Source organism: Agrilus planipennis, unplaced genomic scaffold (assembly GCF_000699045.2).
Source record: "Agrilus planipennis isolate EAB-ADULT unplaced genomic scaffold, Apla_2.0 scaffold10, whole genome shotgun sequence".
Classification (NCBI taxonomy): domain Eukaryota; kingdom Metazoa; phylum Arthropoda; class Insecta; order Coleoptera; family Buprestidae; genus Agrilus; species Agrilus planipennis.
In genome coordinates this window covers 707,750-726,419 of record NW_020442465.1, presented here as the reverse complement: position 1 = coordinate 726,419, position 18,670 = coordinate 707,750, and the positions used below count along the sequence as shown (strand labels likewise).

The following is an 18,670-nucleotide window of genomic DNA, read 5'->3' as shown; positions in this document are numbered from 1 at the left end:
ACAGATACCTAAGTAATTTTGAGTCGTCGCTAGAGAATCAATAAACATAGATCTGTAAATTACCTTAAATTTAAAGAAATGACCAAATCAAATTAACAATGCAATGGTTATTTCTTTAAATTTAAGGCAATTTGGTGATCTTTGTTTATTGATTGTTTAGCGCCGTCTCAAAATTACTTAAGTATACTTACATTAGTTAAAGAACTGAGTTATTAAGGTTAATAAAATAAAGGTTTATTATGTTCTACTTTTCAGTTTTTTCAGCGGTTTAATTTTTTTGTTAAAAAGTTTCTATTTTTATAAACTATTCTAGACTGTTGTTTAATTGAAAACTTATGTGTTACGCTCCTGCTGTAGTGTACCACGTCGTTCGTCGCGTCGTCATTATTCACTGCTTCTGTTGCCGAGAGGGACGCTTTCTGGCATGAGTGAGAGGAACTTTTGCACCAGAAGAACCTTTTGCAAAGGGTAGGGTGAACGAACTTATAAATGCAATTATTCTTTCTCACGATCTAATAAAAACCAATCGTTCGCGTCTCCCGTTCAAATAAAGCCAGCCGGCAAACGAGATCGTGCTGTCGTATTTTTAAAAATTCAAATTAAAATTCTGAAAGATCGCGCGAGAATACCAAACGAAAGACATTTTTGCGTCTCACACAATACGTAAAAGTTGCAATGGTGGTGTCGTGCGCAGCAATTATTTTGCTTGTGATCGGTCAGTTGTACGGACAGTTGGTCCACGGTGGAATTGACCAAACAACAGGTCAACAGTATATTTCATCCCAAGACATCAATTTGCAAATTTTGCAACAGCAAGGCGTAAGGACGCAAGCGAAACCGGTGGAGGAAAACGCCAATGATCCTAATAATGCTCAACCGCGTGTCTTAACGCCAAGGGTGCAGCTACTACTACCAACGGCGGCAGACAAACAGGTACAGAATCATTTTAAATTTAAAGAAGCAATTTAAATGCAAGGCAAGGACGAGTTTGAATTTTTTCGTTTGTCCAATTTTCGTTAGCTCAAGGAAAAAAAAAGAATAAAACCTGTGCAAATCTGATTAAGTAACAAACGTTTAGTTGTATCCCATGGGAATTTTCATTCTGTTAGTCTTAAAATAATTTCTATATGCGCCAAGAGTTTCTATAGTAATTTACAAGAAGACGAAGAAATTTTTTTTTGTTCATGTTTATTATTATTCAAAAATAAGTAGGTACATTTATCTAAGAGTAATAAAATAAAGGGATTTTTGAAGATCATGCGAAAATACCTATAGGCACTAAGTTTCATAAATACCTTTATAATTATTGTTTGGAGAACGACTTCGTGTGTGCGCAAAATGTGGAAAATGGATGCGACGGAAAAGAAAAAGTTACAAGCAATTGAGTCGTGTTAAAAATGCCGTGAATAGAATTGTTAGGAATGAGGGGATACTGAAAAAAGATGGTGTTGTATGAAAGTAAATAAGGGAAACGAAAGATAAGATGTAAAACATGTCCGAAGAATGAATTAGATACATATTAGAAACAAAAACAGGTGTAAATACGATATAGATTTAGGATATTCTAGTTTTTAAAAAATGCAAAGATTGTCTCTGGTTAGGAATGAATTAGCTTGCCTTCGACAGTATTCATAATCTTCTTCTGCCTAATATAAACGCATCGAAAAGCTCCTTTATTATCATTGATATTTGATCAACCGTTTTCCGAATAATTCTACAAAAAGGAATACATGTCCGATGTCCTTTAAATTTATAATCCGGGTTATGTATACCTGACGAAACCTTAATACGTAAAGTGGTAGTCTCCCTTTTTTCAATGATGTCGTTCTCATTATTGAGGATTTAGCGTGATTAGCTCCACTTGTCTGGATGCTTGTTATGCCTTGATAGGATCTACTACATCATCATTGAACAACCTTTCTCTTTTGTATGTGAAAAACTAGCATACGCATGAATATTCATAACCTGCACGTCAGGACGATCCAACCATTCCTCTAATCATAAACTACAGGTATTTTAAGTAGGAAGAGCATGCACAGTAATCAATAGGCATATCGATTTTTCTAGTAAAATATTCGCTAACTAACAATAGTATTTTAAACAATAAACGACGTGTTTCTAAATTACCAGCCTAAAGTGATTCCAAATCCGAAAGGTTCAAGGATCATTGAGAAATAATGTCTCTCATACATTAATGATTGTAGAATTTTCTAAATAAATGCATATATACTGAAGATTTTTGAAACCTTTATTCCTTACTGCATCATCAAAAAATACCTTTAGCCGATTTATGAATTGGATACGTATAAATCTCCCAAACTTTCTTATCTTCTCTCTTCCCCCAGGAAACTAATTCTCTACTAAAGTGACCACAGAAAGGTTAATGCTAAATGAAGATAACTTTTAAATGCCAAGATTAATAAAAGCTTACCCTAAAATAAGCATCTGTTGCAAATAGCGTTGTAAATAAGCGGAACAATTACTTGGAAACACGATTTTAATTATTACAGAGATAAATTGTGATAGATAGTGTTCAGTAAAGAAACATTTCAATACAAAAAACTGTCAAATTCGTATCACAAAACGATCAATTCAATTAGTCAGACAGTGGCCAACAAAGTGTTTAAAAGTGAGTCCTTCGCTTTCTTACATTTGCAATTTATTTATTGATTTATTGCAAAAACTATACGTAATTTTGTATACAAAATATGCAAATTAGAAAGGAATTCGTATCAATGAGTCAGAAAAGGAAGTAAATTCAACTTAAATATTAATTACACCACCACTTACATTATAATTTAACATGAACGTCAATTATTTCCATTTAACTACTATAATATTTTTCGAAATTTTATTTTTCTTTTCTTGCAGTAATTATTCCTCTCTGTTAGTATTTCTGCAAATCATTTAGTAGCAATATAATTACCTAGACAAAACTAATCAGTGTGATCAACTTAACACCGGTATTTTGAAATACAAATACAGTGTAAACTCTATATAACGACACTTAAGGGACTGAACATTTTTCGGCGTTATAAAGAGTGGTCGTTAAATGGAGAGAAATAAAAGATATTATTTTACTATTCTATAATAATGTGCATTTACTAATATAGTACACATTTTGCACACGAACATTATTATTCATACATTGCGTATAGCCTGTTATCTTCGTCTGATGTTTTTTGCTGCTCCAATATTTTTATTGTATTTTGTTACGTATCTTACTCATATCTTGAGATATTGCTGGATCAATTTGATTATATAAAAAGTATTTTTTTAATAGTTTCGCTGCATCAAGAGCTTGTTTGATGCTTGGTGGAGGGACAGGATCGTCTTCTTCAACAACGTACACAGCTGCAGTTCTTATCTATTTCGGCAACTTAGAAAGTACTGCTCAATGATTACATAGAGTGAGCGTGACGCTATATAGAGTGTAATATTGTATAGAAAACAATGTAAACCAACCAAAGTCAAGCAATTTCGATGTTTTAAGGAGTTTGTCGTTAAATCGAGTGACGTTATAAAGAGTTTACACTGTAGTTTACATAACCTTAAAATAATTTGATTTTGATTATTAAATGATGATTAGTGGCCGCTGCAATTCCTATCTGGCATCTCTGTTCTATGTTTACGATATTCCCTAGAACATCTGTCGTGAGTAAAGATAGGAGTTCTGTCAGCAACCGCTCTAGTCTAGCAAGAATGTAAATGTGACAGTTTTATTGCGGCTTATGTCAATTTTGAACGTCTCAACTATATCCATTCCTTTTCAGGTTCAGAAGGCTGCAGCTTATATCGCAGGTCCGCAGTTTGCACAAGAAATACAGTTGGCTCAGCAAGCAGCTCAAGCCGCAGATGCCCAAGCAGCCGCGCAAAGACGTGCGCAGACACAGGCTCTTCGCCAAAGTCAACAATATCAGGCCGCATCACAACCGCAATACGTGCAGGCGCAGTATGCAGAACCTCAACAGTACAGTCCATCTCAATACGCTTCAACAAATATAGATCCTCAATATGTCAGAGAACCAACACAATCGATCCAGCAAAGACCCCAAGAAGAAGCAGAAGATTATGATGTAAGAATTTTAAACATTTTTTAAAATTAATAGTAATGATAGGTATCTATTGCGTACACAACCGAGCGGCATGGCCTAGAGGTTTAGACCATTGCTTAGCATTCGGGAGGACGCCGGTTCGATTCCGGGTCCGTCTGCCTTGGTCCAAGTTTTTCTGTGATTTCCTTGGATCACATAGGCAAATGCTGGGGCAGTAATATTCCACAGATAATCTTTCACTCTCTTCTGTCTTCATTTCGTCCGTCTCATCTTTCTCACCCGAACCACCACCCACCCATTCCCACGATTCCTGAAAGGAGGCTGAAGAGGGCCTTCCGCCCTACCTTCCGGCATGGTCCGGAGGGACTGCCCGCCCACCAGCATTACTGGCTGGTAGGAATGAAACACTCAAGTTTTTTTTTTTTGCGTACACAAAATATGAAAATAGATGCTAATGAATTAACATTCGCAAGTGGTCCCGGTAAATAATTAAAAATTGATTTAATAATAATTTGCCATTGAAAAGTTTGTTTTTATATTTGATCCCTACTCAAAATATTGCAATATTAGATGAAATCATTAATTCGCACGTAATATAATAAGTATCAGAAGGAAAAATCTGGATTTTGCAACTACCTGTTCCTTAAAACCGAAGGACTAATACTTGACAAATTTTGACTTTCGATAGTAATAATTTTTCATATGTAGACAAACGTTTCGATCGGGTTTTACCTATATTAAAATTTTCTTCCTACCAAGGTGTATGTATATTATAAAACAGAATAATTTTCCGTTTTTTATTTGAATATATAGCCTACAGGTTCTTTGATCACTAATGCAGTACTCAAAAATTCCCTTTTTGAAGTCTTATAGGCATCAAGTACCTGGTTTTCTCTTCAAGCAACATCCTCTCTAAATTACTCGTTCCTACACGTACTTTAAATTCTTTAAGAGACTTTCAAACAAACGGATCAGCGTGTTAAATAGAATCAAAGTCCAGCATGCAAATTGATTACTTTGCAGAATATATATCGAAACTGTTGGTAACTTTTAGTAATATTTGTTACAATAGGAGGAGCATGAAAGGTTACTGTTAAAGCAGGTAAAATGTTTTAATTAACCTAACACCTAACTTGGACAAACCTTTTAAGAAGAATCGACGATTCAATGATAGAATGCCGCAGGCGATGCAATACTTTGTTCTCCTTAATTTATGTTAAGGATAACAAAAAGGTCCAATTTTGATCACACCCGATACATTTGCATGTAAGCTCATCTGCCGGTCAATTTTCCGAATCCATCTTTACGAGCCAGTATTTTCCTCAACATTAATGAGTATAGATGTTACCGGAAATATATGAAATTGGTCATTGTATACAATTCCTAGGAAATGTATATAATTCCTAAAATCGTCCGGAAGTGTGTGAAATAAATTATATGAGACACATTACCTAGGAAATCTGTACATATCCTAAATAGCAATCGGAAATGTATTACATCATTGTTTGGTTAGAGAAATTTATGACAGACAGTCAATAACGTCACTAATGCATATGTATCTCTAAACCTAACCTAACCAAACAATAACGTCACCAATGCATATACATCAGGCGATGCACTAGAACCGCATAAACACAGATAACTCATGATTCTCAGTTTGCTAATGTGTTTTATTCATTTTATTCACAGAAATCATTAGTTTTTTACATTCCCTAGTACAATATCGGAATTTCATACAATTCCTAGGAAAAGTATACATTTCCCAGGATATGTGTGTATTAAAAAATCTTTGAAACAATATTTTATAGATTTCCTAAATAGTCTTGGAATTGTATACATTTCCTAGGAATAGTATACAACCCTAAACAAAAATTTTCAGTCTCTCTCCACTCTCTCAGAGTCTTTCAGCGTCTCTCACAGTCTTTCACAGTCTCTCATTTACTGCCTAGGTATTTTTATGGATCTCTCACAGTCTCTGTATGAGAGACTAGAACGATAAAATTGTTAATTCAGAGATTCGAGTCTCTCACAGAGAGACTGAATGAATAAAACTGAAAAAAAAATTTTAACCATGTCTATCGAGACACCACTTATTGAGACATTCGAGTCTCTCGTTCAGAGACGCTAAGCAGTTTTTTTGACAGTCTCTATTAGCGACACCAGAGAGACTCAGTGAGAGACGGAGACTCGAGTCTCACTTTCAGAGACTCTGAGAGACTGAATATTTTTATCTCGGAAATTCCTAGATTTCATACATTTCATAGACCCAAAACTTGTGAAGCGTTTTTTTTATAAGCTATATGTATATTTTCCCATACCTATAGTGACATGACCTGTCTTGGTTGTATAGATGTGTTTTAACCTACTTTCCGTCTGACTTCAGTTTGTAATACGTATAATAGTACCTACTAGACGTTATATGAACTAAAAACTAATGCCTGGGCTTCATCTAGGTCTCGCGATCCTTGTTTGAGTCTTTTGCATTCCAATTAAAACTTTCAGCGGCAATTAATTATCATAATAATTATAATGCACCTACCGCGTCGAAGAAAACTTCGGATAAAGCATTAAAAATACGCGACCGCAGTCGTAACCTGGAAATTTTAAGGGTTGGGACAAGAGGACAGGCAATTTGACCTTAGCGATAGAGAAATCTTTCTGTCTGTCTCTCTCTTTTCTGCACTTCCGTAACTGTTCGAATTAACCAAGCGTTAGTAACATTAATACTTTATAGTAATAATGAGATTCGTTAATATGCACTCGCCGGCGTGAAAATGCCTCTGAGGGAATAATCTTACTTGCGGATTGTATAACTGCATATGTACCGACTAACTTCCGTTAAAACATCTCATTAAAATGCTCACGTTTGAGATGGCAAGATGAAAACATAAACGGTTCTTTTTGGCCAGGCAGAAACGAATTGGTACATAAGTCATCTCGCCCTAAAATAAATAATGAAGCCGCGTGTCACCAGTGGTGGTGGTTTTTGAGGATTGCAAAACAAATTTCTTTAATAGTCCATTCATTGTTTTTGAACAACATAATACTAGGGTCAATTGAAAAGTCCCCGGCCTGACACATAGATGGCGGCACCAGAACTAAATCCATATGATTTTCAGTTAGTCCTAACCTTCAAAAGACGCGTCTATAAATTTGACGGCTGTCGGATCATTAGTTTGTGAATTATAGCATTTTTAGTGAAGCAACTTTTGTTATTGTGAAAAAAATGGATAAAAAGGAATTTCGCGTGTTGATAAAATATTGCTTTTTGAAGGGAAAAAATACAGTTGAAGCAAAAACTTGGCTTGATAACGAATTTCCGGACACTGCCCCAGGAAAATCAACCATCAAGGATTGGTATGCTAAGTTTAGACGTGGTGAAATGAGCACCGAAGACGGTGAACGCAGTGGACGCCCAAAAGAGGCTGTTACGGACGAAAACATTAAAAAAATCCACAAAATGATTTTGAATGACCGTAAATTGAAATTGAATGAAATAGCAGACACTCTACAGATATCAACGGAACGTATACATCACATCATTCACGAATATTTGGGTATGAGAAAGCTCTGTGCAAAGTGGGTGCCGCGCGAGCTCACTTTTGACCAAAAACAACGACGAGTTGATGATTCAGAGCAGTGTTTGAAGATGATCACGCGTAATAAACCCGAGTTTTTGCGTCGATATGTGACAATGGATGAAACATGGCTCCATCATTTCACTCCGAAGTCCAATCGACAGTCATCGGAGTGGACTGCACACGATGAACCCGCTCCAAAGCGTGCAAAAACGCAACAGTCGGCTGGCAAGGTTATGGCGTCTGTATTTTGGGATGCGCGTGGAATAATTTTCATTGACTACCTTGAAAAAGGAAGGACCATCAACAGCGACTATTACATAGCGTTATTGGACCGTTTGAAGGACGAAATCGCCGAGAAACGACCGCATTTGCAGAAAAAGAAAGTCCTGCTTCACCAAGACAATGCACCGTCTCACAAGTCAGTGAAAACGATGGCAAAAATTCATGAATTGGGCTTCGAATTGCTTCCGCATCCACCGTATTCTCCAGATCTGGCCCCCAGCGACTACTTCCTGTTCTCAGATCTCAAAAGAATGCTCGTTGGGAAAAAATTTTCGTCGAATGAAGAGGTGATCGCCGAAACTGAGGCCTATTTTGAAGCAAAGGACAAATCGTACTACAAAAATGGTATCGAAAAGTTGGAGGATCGCTATAATCAGTGTATCACCCTTGAAGGGAATTATGTTGAATAAAAAAAACGAATTTTGCAAAAAAAATGTGTTTTACTATTTTAGGCCGGGAACTTTTCAATTGACCTGTTATAAGTATAATAGAACTAGCGACCTGCACCAGCTTCGCACGGGTGTAATGCTGAAACTAAATATATTTTTGTTTTGTTTAGATTATTATCGAGAGGGTAAATCTTAAATAGACAACCCCTTAACACATTAAATATACTACAGAATGTCTTTATATACAACATTCACAGTTTTTTTGTCATTAGACAGTATAAACCGGCTTCCCGGTCGGTTCCGCCGCAATTGCTATGTTTGCATTTTAAATCTGTAATAACTTCGAAAATATTCATTTTTTCATGCTATAAAGGGCCATATTGATCTACATTAATGCACAATGTATTTAAGGTACTTAATTGGATAAATATTAATGCCGTGTTGCTTAAAATCGTTTAGTAAGTAAGTTATTATTTCTCATAAAATGTAAAGGATAAAAAATTGTTATTGTGGGTTATCCCTAAGAGATAGACATATACCATCCTGGACTTTTTTGTAGACCTTTTTAAGATGTACAATACATTAGTACATTATTTTGATCTATCTCGTAGGGTTCAGCCAGCGTTTGCAATGTAAGCGCAAAAAATGTGTTTTACGACATCACATTGGAAATCTCTAAAATTATCAGTGTTTCTCTACTATATTATGCATGTATTATAGATATAAACCTTCCTCGTGAATCACTCTATCCACTAAAAAAAAACCGCATCAAAATCCGTTACGTAGATTTAAAGATCTAAGCATACATAGGGACAGACAGCGGGAAGCGACTTTGTTTAATACTACTATATATAGTGATACCCCAAACGATTTCAAAAAGAGCGATGATGGTAATGTAGAAACCATAGACTAAAAATAGATAGCTAGAAACCATTGTATGACACAAATGGATTAGGCCTAATTGTCATAATTGTTTCAAAAATGTGTTCAATTCTGACTATCATTAAAACAAGGCAAACCAGTAACAATTTAATCTTAAAATAATGAGGATATATATCTGAAGTAAATACACACAACAGATTGAATCAAAATTGAGGCGCCGCCACTGACTGTTACCGTTTATATCTTCAATGCAAAGAAAAGATTAGCATCAGGGAACGTAATAGTCAGGAAGAAATGTAAAAAGAAAGCTGTAAAGCAACTGCAGTAAATATGTATAAGGAATACGCTTTTATTTCAAAATTTAGCTAAAACTCAAGAGACTTTTTACTGATATAATGTGAATTATATAAATAAATCTTTTGCGCACTTATTTGATCCTTACAGATTTCCTTTTCGTACTTTAAACTCAGTCTCTCTTATTCACATCATCTGTCTTCCTGTTAGTTTCACTCTATTAGATTTTAGATATAAAAGGGAAAATGTGGTGTAACTTGGAGCGCTTTTTCGTGTTAACCTTTTATCTAAATATCGAGATTGTGGAATCCCATAATGTGTATTGAAGATAATAAATTTAATTTCTGAAAATACAGTTGGCACGCTTTTAATATTTTTGCCACAAATAACGGAAACGAACAAGTGAAAACACTAAAGAATTTTTTATATGCAATGGTAAGGCAGTAGAGATTCTGGTATAAACTTCTTTAACAGTTTTGTAACAGTTTATTCGGTAAAGACATATAACAAAGAACAGATAGGGTTAAGTGCATGGTTGGAGCACGCCTTTGTCCGGGTGCCAAACATGGTCGATGGACGTGAAAAAAAGTTAACCTTTGAGAATTGGGATCCGTCAAATGGGCATACATCATCTGGTGGCAAAATTTATAACTCGAATGGGGAAAAAATTTACATAGGAACTATGCACGCAAATTGTAAAATTGATTATTAAAATAATAAAACACGTTAAAAAAGTAAAAAATTTTTTGATGATGGAGTCGACGAAGTTTTCTTCTAAAGTTAAATCAAATAAAAAGTTAATATGTTCAGTGAAAAGCTGCAATAGCACTTCAGACATAGATCTTCACTCTTCACCTACATTAACTACTTTCCAATAAAAACTAACCGTTTTATATATGTAAAAAATATATTCGGAAAATTAGAGAAAAAAGTAAACTAATAGAAGCTTGGATGAAAGCAGTAGGTATCAAAGAAGTGAATTCCGGAATAAAAATTTGTTCACGTCATTTTAATGCACATGATTATATTTCAGCAAGTATTTACCATCAGCCATAACCTTAATATTTAAAACTAGAATCATACTAAAATTATAAAGTGAGAAATTATTTATTCCTGTGTAATTGATTTAACACAATTCTAATGATACGATATAAGTATTTTGAGGTTAAGAACCTACCTGCTGCAATACAACAAAGTTGCAATAATGTGTTTGCAACGTTCTCTTAAATCGGCTTTGCACGTGCAAGTCATTGATATGATATTGCTTAAATCACCCAGAATCACCTCACCAATTATATAACGTTTGTAAAACGTAGGTAGTAAAGTTGATAGAATTTGAACCCAGCTTCCGGATTTGTTATTTCCGAATTTTATAATGTGATTGACATTAAAAACACGTTCACCTTCAATGAAATTTCATTTCCGAGGCTTTGTGTCAGCCCAATCACATATTGTGTCAATACTTATCATTTTATCGTAATTTAAAAACTTGGAAATTGCACGGTACACTATAGGAACTACGATAAACTTTCCCTAATCGGCGCCATGTTTTTAGGCTCCTCTCATTTGACGGATCCCAATAGTATCAAAATACTTACGAATGTACACATATGGGTTTAAAGAAATGGAAAGATTTTCCCAGAATAGAGAATGAGTAGGGGTACATGTCCAATTAATGTTTGAACTAAAGATCTTATGATGAACATGATGTTAATCAATTTATGTTTTTATTTTATTTCAACTAAATGATTAAGCCCTTGGCTGAAAATGAGAAAAGACCCTGTCGCCCTTATTTTCGTTAAATATTCGGGTTTTACTCTAACTTAGCATATCTAGGTTTTTATGAATTTTTATTTTCAATTTGTATTTTCTTTGTTTGAGCACAATTCTTCAATATTATCTTTTATAGGGTCAAAATCTTAATAACGAAGCATCCTGTAGTATCAGCTCCCAAAATGTGTTGCTTTCCTTTAATATTTCCTTTCTTGTATTAGTAAACAAGTTATTAATTTCAGCCAAATCCATCCTATCAGTTCGGCTTCTATGTAAAAGACGACGTCAACACGAATTATCAAAACAGGAAGGAACAGAGGGAAGGAAACACAATATCTGGAAGCTATTCTGTCGTTGACTCCGACGGCTTCCTTCGAACTGTAAAGTATACAGCACACCCGAAGGAAGGATTTAAGGCAGAGGTAAGCGTTCTGTTATTATCCAACTTAGTAATTAGAAGGTGAAACATCATATAGGTAATAAGAATACGCATCATCTTGTAACTTTATTTTCAGTAGTTCTACAGGTAAATCTACATGTAGGTAATTGTCCAAAATTGGGGCTCTAGACCAAAATCGCTCCAAAAATCTTTTCATCCACTTCTGGTCATTTCTGATTCTTCTTGCAGTGACAATCGTGAGATAAGGAGATTAAAAGCTTGTATAACTTTTAACAGCCCCCCTTCCGCCCCTGATCTCCTCACCCATCTCTTCCTGTACCTACAGTTTACAACTGTGATTTCATCATCATCATAAGGTGGTCAGTCCTACGACTGGTTGGACACGTACCTCCACTCTTTCCTATCCTGAGCTAAACTTCGCATTTCCCTAAAACTAGAACAGCCCACATCCTTAACTATTTGCGAACAGTAATCTAATCTAGGTCTACCTCTACCCCTCCTAACTCCTGTTTCTGCCTCTAATATGTCTCTGACTAGACCTTCATGCCTGAGAAGGTGTCCTACCAACCTATCTCGCCTATTTTTTATTGACTTCCATAGAGTCCTCTGTTCTCCTATTCTTTCCAATACCTCTTCATTTCTAACCTTTTCTACCCACGATATCCTCATCATCCGCCTATAACACCACATTTCGAACGCTTCTAACCTTTTCTTTTCCGCCGCTCCCACTGTCCATGTTTCGCACCCGTACAACGCCGTGCTCCAAACATACACCTTTAACAACCTTTTTCGAATTTCTAAATTAACCGTTCGCGAGCATAGAAGTGACTTCTTTTTATTAAAGGCGACACGACCCTGCGCTATCCTCTGCTTTATATCCCTACTACTCCTTCCATCCTCACTTATCTGACTTCCTAGGTATCTAAAATCAGCCACTTCTTCTAATTTTTCGTCTCCTATCTTTATATTCGCTCTTTCCCTATTTTTTCTTCCCTTGCATACCAGTATTTTAGTTTTACTTTTATTTATTTTCATACAGTACTGATCTGTCAGTACCGCTTCCATTTTATTTAAAGCTATCTCTAGGTCCTGTGATTTGAATTTAGAAAAATTATCATTCAAAAAAATTTCTCCACCCACCCTTCTGATAACTAATTCTATTATGCCGAATGAACGGAAATCGATTAAAAAAGTTTTGGAGCGATTTTGGTCTGAAGCCCTAATTCTGGATAATTACCTCCATGTATATCTTGATATCTTGACAAGTTTTAAAACATCTCCAGTTCCATTATAATTTATTCCGTATAGGAAACCTTAAAAACCCTTACGTTGTAAATTAACCGCATCTGAAGTTACCCGTTTTCGATTACGAACTTTATTTATTTTTCTTAACAAGTTGATTTAAAATTAGGAGTCGATATACCTCTGTACCTACGTACAAAGTTGCAATCTCCGTTGCAGAAACGATTGTTTATTTTTTCCATCCAAGGTTTTCGAATGCACCACGACATGTCGCAAATTGGATATTAGAATTGCCTTCAGCGTTTGAGAAAGTACTGACTTTTAAAACAGTTTCGCAATTTAGGTTAATAAACCTTTCGTAAAGGAACCTATGCACCGTGCATGTGCGTGTGTCTCTACAATTAGATAGTATTTAAACGCTGCTTGCGGAACTGTCATGCGATTGTTATTATAGCAGGCATTTGCCGATTTTATAACTGTAGCGGAACTAGGCGTCTTTGCCAAAGATATTCTCACCGAAGGAGAAACATAGGCTTTAACAGGCTGACAGTTTTAATAAACTTTTCGTATTACCAAATTTACCTTCGCGAAAGCTGAACGGTTAAGTTAGAAATTCGAGAAAGATTATTAAAGACAGTACAACTGTAGGGATAGATATACAGGGGCAAAAGATTAGTATGCTTAGATTTGCATATGATATAGCAGTATTAGTATCTAACAAGGAGGAGTTAGAGATAGCTTTAAATAAAATGGAAGCGGTATTGACAGAACAGTATAAATAAAAATAAAATAAAAATACTGGTATGCAAGGGAAGGAAAAGTAGGGAAAAAGCGAATGTAAAGATAGGAGACGAAGAATTCGAAGAAGTGGCCGACTTTAGGTATCTAGGAAGTCAGATAAGTCAGGACGGAAGGAGTAGTAGGAATATAAAGCAGAGGATAGCGTAGGGTCGTGCCGCCTTTAATAAAAAGAAGTCAATTCTATGCTTACGAACGGTTAATTTAGAAATTCAAAAAAGGTTGTTAAAGGTGTATGTTTGGAGCACGGCGCTGTACGGGTGCGAAACAAAAGAAAAGGTTAGAAGCGTTCGAAATGTGGTGTTACGAGCGAATGATAAGGTACCGTAGATAGAGAAGGTTAGAAATGATGAGGTATTAGAAAGAGTAAGAGAACAAAGGACTCTGTGGAAGTCAATAAGAAATAGGCGATATAGGTTGGTATCTTCTCAGGCATGAAGGTCTAGTCAGAGACATATTAGAGGCAGAAACGGAAGTTAGGAGGGGTAGAAGTAGACCTGGATTAGATTACTGTTCGCAAATAGTTAAGGATATGAGTTGCTCTAGCTTTAGGGAAATGCGAAGATTAGCGCAGGATAGGAAAGAGTGAATGAGATGTGTCCACCCACTTCTGACAACCTTATGATAATGATGATGAGAAAGATTAAAAATATATGTCTGGAGGCGGTGTTGTATGAGTGCGAAACATCGATATGGTGTTACAGGTGAATGATGAGGATACCGTGGATACAGAATGTTAGAAATGAGGAGGTATTAGAAAGTGTAGGAGAAGAGAGGACGCTGTTGAAGTTAATAAGAAATAGGCGAGATGGGTTGGTAAGATACCTTCTCAGACTTGAAGGGCTAGTTAGAGATGTATTAAAAACAGAAACAGGAGTTAAGAGGAGTCGAGGTAGACCTAAATTAGATTACTGTTCACAAATAGTTACTTAAGGAAGTGGAGTTTTCCTGTTTCAAGAAAATACGAAAATTAACTCAGAATAGGAAATAAGGGAAGTGCGTGTCCAACCAGTCTTCGGACTGACAACCTTATGATGATGAAATAATGAAAGACCAATTCTGGGTCAAATAATGCTTTATGTTTATATTGGTAATTGGATTTTGTATTTCTAACATCCTCTTATTCTCTTTTCCCAGGTCATCAGAAAACCGACAGATATTGTAGTTAAGGTTCCACCTCCTTACACGGACCGAGAATCACGTCAGAAATTAGAACAGGTACGTAGGTAATCATTAGTTAACACGAGAAAATAATTTGACATGCTGCTTTATACAAAATAGTCCTACGTATTGTGTTGATTTCCATCTGCAGAAATGTAATTTTTAAAGTCTTTATACAACTGAAAGGAGTTTCCAATGAAAAGAAACAAAGAATGCGAAAGATAACAGCAACGCAAGTCTTCGTAGGGAGGAAGATAATTTTTCAAATTCCAGCTCGTATGAAAACAATCAGTGGTAGTTCTCATATTTCAGAATTGTGTATATATGCGTTTTGTTTTTGTCACTCATTCGTTCGTTCGTTCATTCCATGAGATTGAATTTTCTTCCTGATGAATTGTACGTTTCTCTCCGTTTGTCTTGTTTGTCATATACTACTGTCTTGTTCTTCTATATTTGCGAAAATGTTAGCCGCAGGTACTCGAACAAATTGTTGTTTTCATTGCAATTGTTTTCTCCATATTTTTCCTAATACATCAAGTACACGACAGTCATATTTTGTTTCAGGGAATACCAAATAATGACCAAGGTCTACAAGAACCAAGGCAGAAATATGTTTACCAGTATCAGTAAATATACGGTAGTAAATTTTAAATAGATGTTGTACTATAAAATGCCAATAACTATCCTAACATTTATGTGTTTTCTATTTTGTTAATGTGTGATAAGTTTACTTTTACTAGCAGCCATTTTTAACTAAATAAGTAATTATGTGTAAGTTCACTAAATAAAAATGGTTTAATCTATTGCTTTTTTCTTTTTATACCAGAATACTAAACACTCATTTACGAAGCGCTAACAGACAGTCCACATTATTAACTTCTAATACTGATAACGACAAAAACTATTTATTTACACTAATTATTGAAGAACTTAAAAACACTATTAAATTATTACTAAACTTAGGTTATTAATTATTCTATTTATTTACACTACTGTTGACATATCACTATTCACTGCGCTATTTATTTCACTGCTATCACTATCAATGTATTTCTGGATTCACTTCTGCAACGGTCAATTTAATTCTATTTCTCTCGGCGATCATCTCTTCCTTTAAATACTCTTTAGTTACTTTCGGGAACCTTCTGGAAAACGTCCGGATAGTTTATGATTTCTTTGAACTGTTTAACTGTTTTCCCAGAACGCAGGTACGACACACACATTTACAAATACGGCGCACATGAAGAAAGCCGCCCGCGGCTAGTCGGCGAATCGATAAGCCGTTCACACACACGTGTACCCGACCGCACACAAACACACTCGTGCTCGCTACAATACTACACTTGATTGAGACGATTATGTGGTAAGATTCTCCATAATGACAAACCCTTCACTATTCGAGTTTAATTCTCAGGTAACCAGTTTTATTTTAATTTGGCTTGAAGAAACTGATTGAAGACATGCATCGCTTCTATTAGGGTGAAACTTCATTTGCTCTTAGTATATGTTTACCAATATACAAACAGTTCCTTTCTTCCAGTGGAAACTAAAAATCGAACGCATTAACCTTTCGCAAATTTGACGTTGTTCTCTCGCTACAACGGCGATAGAAAACCGAAGCTAAATAGAATTAGGTTCGTTCTTCAGCTCGGAGGTAGCGATGCAGCATTAGCTGCTTTTTTGGAACGATTGGATTGCAGACGAACAGTAATAGGAAAGAAAAGCAGGAGCTGCCAGAAGCAGCAACAGCAATAACAGACAACTAACGCAATCTCATGTACAAACAAACATGCACTCAGTCAGACAGGGAAAAACGATTGCCACTTCGCTATGTCACGCAACTGAAAGATATTACTTTTCTGTTTGGTTCAATTTCTTTACTTTCATCGGATTACTACGCTTTGAACTAATATGACTGTCTACTGTGTACTATATGTTATAGATATTGTGATTAAAACAGCGATCATTTACAAAGTTCCGATAATATTAATGTGTACTTCGTTTACTTTCTGTAGTGATGTGACCTTCAGTTTAACCGGCGCAAAGTAAAAAAGAATAGCACTAGACCAGAAAAGGAAGGAAACAACTCTCGGCCAAACTCTTACCCGGTGAGAAGCTTATAATCCGTAGAGTACTGCACGGAAAATTTGACCATTTTATCCACTACAATTGCATTGCTCAAATGTGCTGTTATTGGTACATTTACTAATGAAAATATCAACGAGATGTTTATATTTGAAGGCATATTAAAGGCTTTAACGCTTGTTTTCGACTCGCACTACTATTTATGATTGAACAAAACTTTTGACAGGTACTGTATGAAAAAGTATGTTTAATGAATCGAGAGTATAATGAGCTTTTTTCTCCCTACCTACGATTTTGCCAGCACGCATCCAAGACATTGGAAGAGGAACTTCGCTAGAGAAAGTAAATGATGTATAAATAGTTTCGATTATTCATTAGGTCCTTTTGAAATGAGTAAGTCCTTTTTATCAATTCTGTCTCAATAATTACGTCTAAATTGGGTATGTATTATAAATACATAATAATACTAGAATATGTACGTATAACATCATATTAGTACTTTGACTGTAACATTTACATACATATATGATTGTGCTTGCTGCTCTTTTGGGCAGATATTAACGTTGCATTGACTGTATCTAATGAAAAGATTTTCCGTTTTAATTAACTCGGAAATGGCTAGGTCTGAAACGCTTAAGCCGATAAAAAAGTAACGGACAATTAACCACTGAATGTATGTAACATTGCAATTTGATGAGGCAGTTGATGGAAAAGGCACTACATTAGATAGGAAAAATGACAAAAACCGGAGCGTTTTTTCCAGATTGAATAATTTTATTAGTGGAACTATTGCGTATAGTTCCAATAAAATTCTTAAATGTAAAGCTTTTAGAGAGTTATTACCGACAACGTCCGCAGTAACTACGTCGGATGCCCTAACTGTAATTATTAAAATTTTTTGTGGTCCTATAATCAGATATAATGAAGATGGATCCACTAAAACATATATACCAAGTACAATAAAACTTGAAAATGGTAAAAATTAATAGTCTTACTGAACAAGCCTCAACTGTAATGAAGAAGAATGTTCTACTATAACTAGTCCATTTCTTATGTCATTTTTATCCTGTTATCTTCCACTTGTATATCTACAGGGTGGCTCATAAACTACAAATCAAAACGCCGAAATAAAATTTATCCAAACTTAATATATGACAACCATATTGATGCCAAATGTTCATAATATATATACATTTACATATACATTTAAAAGGATTGAATTAGATTAAAAAAGTAGCGAAGCAATTACCATGATTCTTAATACAATTGCTAAAAGTTTACATTTATGTTTTGGTTATAAAAGTCCAATTGTTTAGTTGCTTTAATTGTTGCTATTTGTCTTTTAGACCAAAAGTGCATATTAAGAGAAACGAAATGTGTGCTGGGACACATAAAAGAAGTGAAACTTGTTCAATTTGAAAACCAAACAAAATTTTTACTTGAAGTTTTGCGGACAGGTAAAATTTTGTTGCGATTCGTTTTTCTACTTGTCCACTTGTTTCACTTCTACTGTGTGTCCCAGCACACATATCGTTTTCACAGGTTTACTGAAAATTATAATTTCGTTTTTACACAGACCGCAAATAGAGGCAATTATGCCCAGCCACGTAGAGAGTAGAGGTAAGAAAACAACAGCTGAGCACAGTACACGCCGCCGGGACTCTAGCGGACTCCCCGCTCTCCATGCGGCTGCGCATTATATCCATCTAATACAGCCGTTGCCCTCTC

The 18,670-nt window shown here is 35.4% G+C and overlaps 1 protein-coding gene across 1 annotated transcript; it reads left to right on the top strand.

The window, feature by feature from the left end:
• The first annotated feature begins 421 nt into the window (after window positions 1–421).
• LOC108732439 (SWI/SNF chromatin-remodeling complex subunit SNF5) lies at window positions 422–15,594 on the top strand. The gene is made up of 5 exons (XM_018463246.1): window positions 422–933; window positions 3,774–4,076; window positions 11,499–11,678; window positions 14,834–14,914; window positions 15,422–15,594. Exons 1-5 carry the CDS (start codon window positions 676–678, stop codon window positions 15,485–15,487), a joined length of 888 nt encoding a protein of 295 aa, XP_018318748.1. The 5' UTR covers window positions 422–675; the 3' UTR covers window positions 15,488–15,594.
• The last annotated feature ends 3,076 nt before the right edge of the window (window positions 15,595–18,670 follow it).

What these genes read in the sequence shown, in the direction of transcription:
- LOC108732439 (XM_018463246.1), top strand. Translation starts at nt 676, where the DNA reads ATGGTGGTGTCGTGCGCAGCAATTATTTTGCTTGTGATCGGTCAGTTG. An exon ending in CAACGGCGGCAGACAAACAG is followed by an intron (nt 934 to 3,773) that starts GTACAGAATCAT and finishes ATTCCTTTTCAG; the next exon opens with GTTCAGAAGGCTGCAGCTTA. An exon ending in AAGAAGCAGAAGATTATGAT is followed by an intron (nt 4,077 to 11,498) that starts GTAAGAATTTTA and finishes TATTAATTTCAG; the next exon opens with CCAAATCCATCCTATCAGTT.